Source organism: Sander vitreus, unplaced genomic scaffold, assembly GCF_031162955.1.
Source record: "Sander vitreus isolate 19-12246 unplaced genomic scaffold, sanVit1 ctg502_0, whole genome shotgun sequence".
Classification (NCBI taxonomy): domain Eukaryota; kingdom Metazoa; phylum Chordata; class Actinopteri; order Perciformes; family Percidae; genus Sander; species Sander vitreus.
In genome coordinates, this window is record NW_027595604.1 from 92 (window position 1) to 7,500 (window position 7,409).

The 7,409-nt window shown below is 38.1% G+C and overlaps 1 protein-coding gene across 23 annotated transcripts in view; it reads right to left on the minus strand.

Moving 5' to 3' along the window:
* Nucleotides 1–1,033: 1,033 nt before the first annotated feature.
* Nucleotides 1,034–7,409, minus strand: part of LOC144514228 (uncharacterized) — an 11,428-nt gene continuing 5,052 nt past the window's right edge. For 8 of the 23 annotated variants that reach the window (XM_078245406.1, XM_078245402.1, XM_078245407.1 and 5 more), the window contains 4 exons: nucleotides 5,131–5,374; nucleotides 4,684–4,736; nucleotides 2,701–2,800; nucleotides 1,068–1,191 (listed from right to left, as the gene is read on the minus strand). In XM_078245406.1, coding sequence (XP_078101532.1) covers nucleotides 1,083–1,191; nucleotides 2,701–2,800; nucleotides 4,684–4,736; nucleotides 5,131–5,243 — 375 coding nt within the window. In that variant the 5' untranslated portion in view covers nucleotides 5,244–5,374 and the 3' untranslated portion in view covers nucleotides 1,068–1,082. The other 15 variants (XM_078245424.1, XM_078245423.1, XM_078245421.1 and 12 more) reach the window with 15 other exon arrangements.

Below are 7,409 nucleotides of genomic sequence, written 5' to 3' on the forward strand. Positions count from 1 at the left end.
TGACATTTCCGAATGCCGTCCTACAGTTGCTTAATAAAAGCAGGCTTTCCACACAAAAATGTAGCCTACATGTGTCATTAGTATGAGAAAAAATGAGATTTTAACTGTGTCGGGTTCGGACACTAATTTCTTAAAGTGCCCATATTATGAAAAAAACACTTTTTCTGGGATTTGGGGTGTTCTTTTGTGTCTCTGGTACTTCCACACGCATACAAACTTAGAAAACAACCATCCATGCTGTTCTGAGTGAGATACAGTTTCTGAATGTGTCCTGCCTTCAGTCTCTGGGTCAGCTGGTCAAAATCGGCACGGCTTGTGACATCACAAGCCGAGCTGGCTGAACGGTTGGCCTGAACGGTTGGCTAACTGCAACCGTTAGCTCGTAGCGTTAGCATGCTAATGCTAGCTTGCTAATGCTAACGCTAACGCTAGCATGTTACTAGCTACTACTCGTTCTCAATAGCAAAGCACTGCTACAACACGCACAAGTTCACCATCATCTACAAAAGAACTACTTCCATGTGCGCCCTCATTTAGAAGAAGTCTCCCAGCTAATCCGGCCTTGTAACTGACTGAAGTTGGAGAAACAGCCTTTCTTTTACTGTCTATGGAGCTAGCTAGCTGACATGATCTACATCTGAGCTACTGAGCATGTGCGAGTGCAATCAAAGATAGTACAGAAGAAGAAGAAAAGAGGTCTCACTCTGTAGCTAAAACAGAGACCAGCTGAAAGAGGATCTGCAGCAGTGAGAGAGAGCTGTGCAGTACAACAACAATATGGTGTTTTTTGAAAATTAAACCATGTAAACCTATTCTGGTACAACCTTAAAATACAGTTATGAAGCATAATATGGGCGCTTTAATGCCTGTCGGACGCGGGCCGGGCTCGTAGAGAATAATTCAGCCTGATCTGGACTCCGGATCTGACAGCTTTCAGATGTGAGAATATAAATATATGTGAAGAAGAAAGATGCTGAAAATCCACTTAAAACTTCTCTGGAAACATAAAAGTTGAAACATGAATCAGCAATATTATAATATTATTAACAGATTACCTCTTTTCAGCAGAGGGTTGTTGACCTTTAAAGTTCAATGAGGCGACCATGTGACCGGTCGCTCTTGAAGGACACACAGCTTTGTTCAGGTTCAGGTTCAGGTTCAGGTCCAGGAGACTCTGGTCTCTGCTGGGTCCTGATAGAAAAACACATTTATTGAGGATCACATGTTCATTCCTTCTTCTTCTTCTTCTTCTTCTTCTTCTTCTTCTTCTTCTTTCCTGCGTCTGTCACCCAACTGAACTCTTGCTCTGCATCCCGGTGACAATTTAAACTACTAAGTCCCCCCCCCCGGGCAATGTGCACCACCCTATCCCACCCCTACTGTTCATTTATTTACAGATGTACATACTGTAATTACACCTATACGTAGCCATATTCTACTGCTCTTCATACTACTCATCCTGCACATACACTTATTCTTACTACTCTTATAATGTTACCAAGCTGCACATATCTGTCTATATGGTTCATACTGAATATCCATATTTATTCTGTTTTTCTTATTATATATTCTGTTAATACACTGCATATATCTACTGTATATTATTATTACTACTAGTATAATGTCACTGCTACTACATTGCACATATCTTTACATGTTGTTCATACATTGTTCATATTATATAGCCATATTTATTCTGCTCTTTTAACACTGCAATATATTTCTTGTCCTGTCTATGCTTCACCTGTCTATACTTGTATATCACGTTGCACTTTTCTGCTTTTTTTGCACTTCTGGTTGGACGTAAACTGCATTTCGTTGTCTTTGTACTTTGTACTCTGCACAAAGACAATAAAGTTGCAGCTAACGTTAGCCTACCGCTAGCTAGTTAACACTATCCTCGACAGCAGCTAACGTTAGCCTACCGCTAGCTAGTTAACACTATACTCGACAGCAGCTAACGTTAGCCTACCGCTAGCTAGTTAACACTATACTCGACAGCAGCTAACGTTAGCCTACCGCTAGCTAGTAGCTGGATTAAACAGGTTAAAATGCTGACAGCTAACGCTAAACGGTGTAAAGTGTGACTGTGTTTTACTGTAGAGGATTCAACACCGGGATGTAACAATCTGCAGCTGGTCGGAGAAACAACACAGACGGTGCGTTCAATGAAACTGGTAAACTACAGCCTCGTGGTGCATTTGAAGTTATTGTAAATGTCCTTTTCCCATCTGGTTGTTGTTTTTGTCGTTCAACAGCAATTTACTAGTGAAATAAGTTATTGTTCTACATTATTATTAATCATTTAATGTTGACCATATGGCCTTAGCAATAAACAAGCCGTTCTTTAATGTCACCAACTGTTGTTTAGTACCTTTTTATTTCTTTTCTTTTTTTACTTTCTTAAAAAGTATCGGTTCAGGCACCGTTAATTATGTATGCGATTAATTTTAGATTAATTAATAACAGAGTACGAAATTAATTAGATAAAAAATATTAATCGATTGACAGCCCTGATTTAAATATAATATTTCTAAATGTTGTCTAAACCGAAAGATATTTTGAGTAACAAAGGAAATTATTTTGCAAAAATATTCTCATTTCAGTCATCAGCTACAATAATTTCTTTCCACAAAATTACAAAAATCCACTTTATTTGAAGGAGTGTGCATGATTATTATAATATTATTAACAGATTACCTCTTTTCAGCAGAGGGTTGTTGACCTTTAAAGTCAATGAGGCGATCATTTGACCAGTCGCTCTTAAAGGACACACAGCTGGGTTCAGGTTCAGGTTCAGGTCCAGGAGACTCTGGTCTCTGCTGGGTCCTGATAGAAAAACACATTTATTGAGGATCACATGTTCTTTCCTTCTTCTTCTTCTTCTTCTTCTTCTTCTTCTTCTTCTTCTTCTTCTTCTTCTTCTTCTTCTTCTTCTTCTTCTTCTTCTTCTTCTTTCCTGCGGCTGTCACCCAACTGAACTCTAGCTCTGCATCCCGGTGACAATTTAAACTACTAAGCCCCCCCCCCGGTCAATTTGCACCACCCTATCCCCCCCCTACTGTTTATTTATTTACAGATGTACATACTGTAATTACACCTATACGTAGCCATATTCTGCTGCTCTTCATACTAATCATCCTGCACATACACTTATTCTTACTACTCTTATAATGTTACCAAGCTGCACATATCTGTCTATATGGTTCATACTGAATATCCATATTTATTCAGTTTTTCTTATTATATATTCTGTTAATACACTGCATATATCGACTGTATATTATTCTTACTACTAGTATAATGTTACTACATTGCACATATCTTTACATGTTCATACATTGTTCATATTATATAGCCATATTTATTCTGCTCTTTTAACACTGCAATATATGTCTTGTCCTGTCTATGCACCACCTGTCTATACATGTATATCACATTGCACTTTTCTGCTTTTTTTGCACTTCTGGTTGGACGTAAACTGCATTTTCGTTGTCTTTGTACTTTGTACTCTGCACAATGACAATAAAGTTGCAGCTAACGTTAGCCTACCGTTAGCTAGTTAACACTATACTCGACAGCAGCTAACGTTAGCCTACCGCTAGCTAGTTAACACTATACTCGACAGCAGCTAACGTTAGCCTACCGCTAGCTAGTTAACACTATACTCAACAGCAGCTAACGTTAGCCTACCGCTAGCTAGTTAACACTATACCGACAGCAGCTAACGTTAGCCTACCGCTAGCTAGTTAACACTATACTCAGACAGCAGCCAACGTTAGCCTACCGCTAGCTAGTTAACACTATACTCAACAGCAGCTAACGTTAGCCTACCGCTAGCTAGTTAACACTATACTCGACAGCAGCTAACGTTAGCCTACCGCTAGCTAGTTAACACTATACTCGACAGCAGCTAACGTTAGCCTACCGCTAGCTAGTTAACACTATACTCAACAGCAGCTAATGTTAGCCTACCGCTAGCTAGTAGCTGGATTAAACACGGTTAAAATGTTAACAGCTAACGCTAAACGGTGTAAAGTGTGACTGTGTTTTACTGTAGAGGATTCAACACCAGGATGTAACAATCTGCAGCTGCCGTCGGAGAAACAACACAGACGGTGCGCTCACTGAAACTGGTAAACTACAGCCTCGTGGTGCATTTGAAGTTATTGTAAATGTCCTTTTCCCATCTGGTTGTTGTTTTTGTCGTTCAACAGCAATTTACTAGTGAAATAAGTTATTGTTATTGTTCTACATTATTATTAATCATTTAATGTTGACCATATGGCCTTAGCAATAAACAAGCCGTTCTTTAATGTCACCAACTGTTGTTTAGTACCTTTTTATTTCTTTTCTTTTTTTTACTTTCTTAAAAGTATCGGTTCAGGCACCGTTAATTATGTATGCGATTAATTTAGATTAATTAATAACAGAGTACGAAATTAATTAGATAAATTTTTAGTAACAAAGGAAATTATTTTGCAAAAATATTCTCATTTCAGTCATCAGCTACAATAATTTCTTTCCACAAAATTACAAAAATCCACTTTATTTGAAGGAGTGTGCATGATTATTATAATATTATTAACAGATTACCTCTTTTCAGCAGAGGGTTGTTGACCTTTAAAGTCAATATAGCGTTCATTTGACCAGTCGCTCTAAAGGACACACAGCTGGGTTCAGGTCCAGGTTCAGGTCCAGGTTCAGGTTCAGGAGACTCTGGTCTCTTCTGGGTCCTGGTAGAAAAACACATTTATTTGAGGGTCACATGTTCAGGTAAAGTCTCCTTTGCATAAAATATAATATTAATTAATGAATATGTCTGTAGGCCTAATTATTAACAATTAAATGCCAATAATGCTTTACTTTCTGTCCAGAACTCAATAAAAATATATTTTGAAATCAGAATAAAATAAATCTAAATATAATATTTCTAAATGTTGTCTAAACAGAAAGATATTTTGAGTAATACAGGAAATTATTATATTCTCATTTCAGTCATCAGCTACAATAATTACAAAAAAGCACTTAATTTGAAGGAGTGTGCATGAGACAGACACGAAACAACCCAGACGGACGTAGTTCCATCCAATGAGACTCGTTCCAGTTTGCTGGATGTTCACAACTCACCTCAATCTTCTTCTTAACATTTCATTTTCCCTTTCCATTGCAGTTCTCTCCTTCTGCCATTCAAGTCTCTCCATCAATCCTCTCTCCTCCATTTCAAGTAGCCTCTCCTCCATTTCTATTCTCCTCTCCCTTACAGGTCTTTTCTTAAAGTAGCGGTGGCTCCATGGACCGGTGACTCTTCATGGACACACAGCTGGGTTCAGGTTCAGGTTCAGGTTCAGCAGGGTCTGGTCTCTGATGGGTCCTGTTAGAAAGAGAGGAAGACCACTTTTTAATCTCCAGAAACAGAAGCTGCTGGAGAAACTAGAAGCTATCAAGCAGAAAATAAAGTCTGAAGCTCTTCACTGAATGATTTCTGCTCTCTGCTCATCCTGCTCTGTCATTCATTATCTTTCTGGGAGAACAGGAACATTGGAAAGACTCCAGGACTAATGTCATCTTTCTGTCCTCTAATGGAGACAAGACTCCATTATTACAATCAATCTCCCTCTGCATCCTCCTCCACACATCACTACAACAGTAACAGAGGCATCTAGGTCACTACATTTTATTCTGAAAGGTCCCACAGGAAACAGTAGAGTCCTGTTGTGTCTGACTTTACGCTGGTGGAGACGACAGTTTGTTTTCTGACAGCAGGAGAAAAGAAATAACTAGAGGCCATCTTAGAGAAAGGTTCGGATTTGTTGTTGTCAGTGTGTCTTTGTTCTTCCTTTGTCCCGTGAATGCAACACAAGGGACTTTCCCCACATCTATGGAGGTTAATAGTGCTTTTCACTGATTGGCCACGGGAAGTAAAAACGTAATTTTCTCCAACACAATGCTGGTTAAACACACACACACACACACACACACACACACACACACACACACACACACACACACGACACACACACACACACTCCAACAATCATTCAGACGGCTAACTGCACTAGTTGGAACAATATACAATACTTAATATAATAAAAAAAATTCACAATATCAGTAACTTTATCTCCAAATAAACAAATATTTCCGTCGGCTGTTCTTCAGTGGAAAGTTTATATTCACTGTACCAACGGCGCCTTTATACTCACATAACACATACACTAAATGGGGGTATCTGTCATTTTTACAAATATATAGAAAAGTAAATAATACATTCTGTTTATAAAACAAACTCATTTTAATTTTAAAAGTATTACAAAATAAATACATAAAATATAATCAAATGTAATGTAAAAAGTGGGGTGAGTGTGTCAGATAAAAATATAGAAATGAAACTAATAAATCTGTAAACATGTTTTAATGTGTGAATATGTTTGGTGGAGCTCTGCTTGTAGTTCCTGCTGATGTCCACCAGAGGACGCCATGACGTCACCACCAGCTCAGAGATGCTGTTTCTGAATCTAGTTCAGTTCTGACTGCATTGAAAGAGTGTTAGTCATTAAGGTACATTATTAACGTATTTATATTATTATTTCGTATTACGTATTGCCTGTCACCTCACACCTGCCTGCGGTCATGATCCTCATTACCAAATCCAAAGACTTTAGAGTTAAGACTGTACACTTGCTCAGTAGACTAGTCTCCTTGTCGTAGCATTGCTAACCTTTAGTTTTTACTGAATCTGCCTGCCTGTAAATCCTGCCTGTCTTAACATGTTGGTGTTATGCCCGCCAACAAAGTAAACTCTTTGATGAATACTTCTGCTTTTTGTCTCTGAATATGTCAAAATTCAGAGCCTTCACACAAACAAGCCACAACCACACAGTTATATATCAGAGGAGGCTGGTCCACTGTATTTATTTTGTATAATCTATACTGCTTATATTGTTTTAAGTTAAAGCAGTATTTATGAGCCAGTGGAACGAAATAATACCCATAAATAAAGTTTACCTTATTAACAGCCTAAATTAAATGTTGTTTTTATATCTCCTATGTGTTGTAATTGGATTTGCTTTTATATAGACCTTAGTGGTCCCCTAATACTGTATCTGAAGTCTCTTTTATATAGGCCTTAGTGGTCCCCTAATACTGTATCTGAAGTCTCTTTATATAGACCTTAGTGGTCCCCTAATACTGTATCTGAAGTCTCTTTTATATAGACCTTAGTGGTCCCCTAATACTGTATCTGAAGTCTCTTTTTATATAGGCCTTAGTGGTCCCCCTAATACTGTATCTGAAGTCTCTTTTATATAGACCTTAGTGGTCCCCTAATACTGTATCTGAAGTCTCTTGTATATAGACCTTAGTGGTCCCCTAATACTGTATCTGAAGTCTCTTTATATAGACCTTAGTGG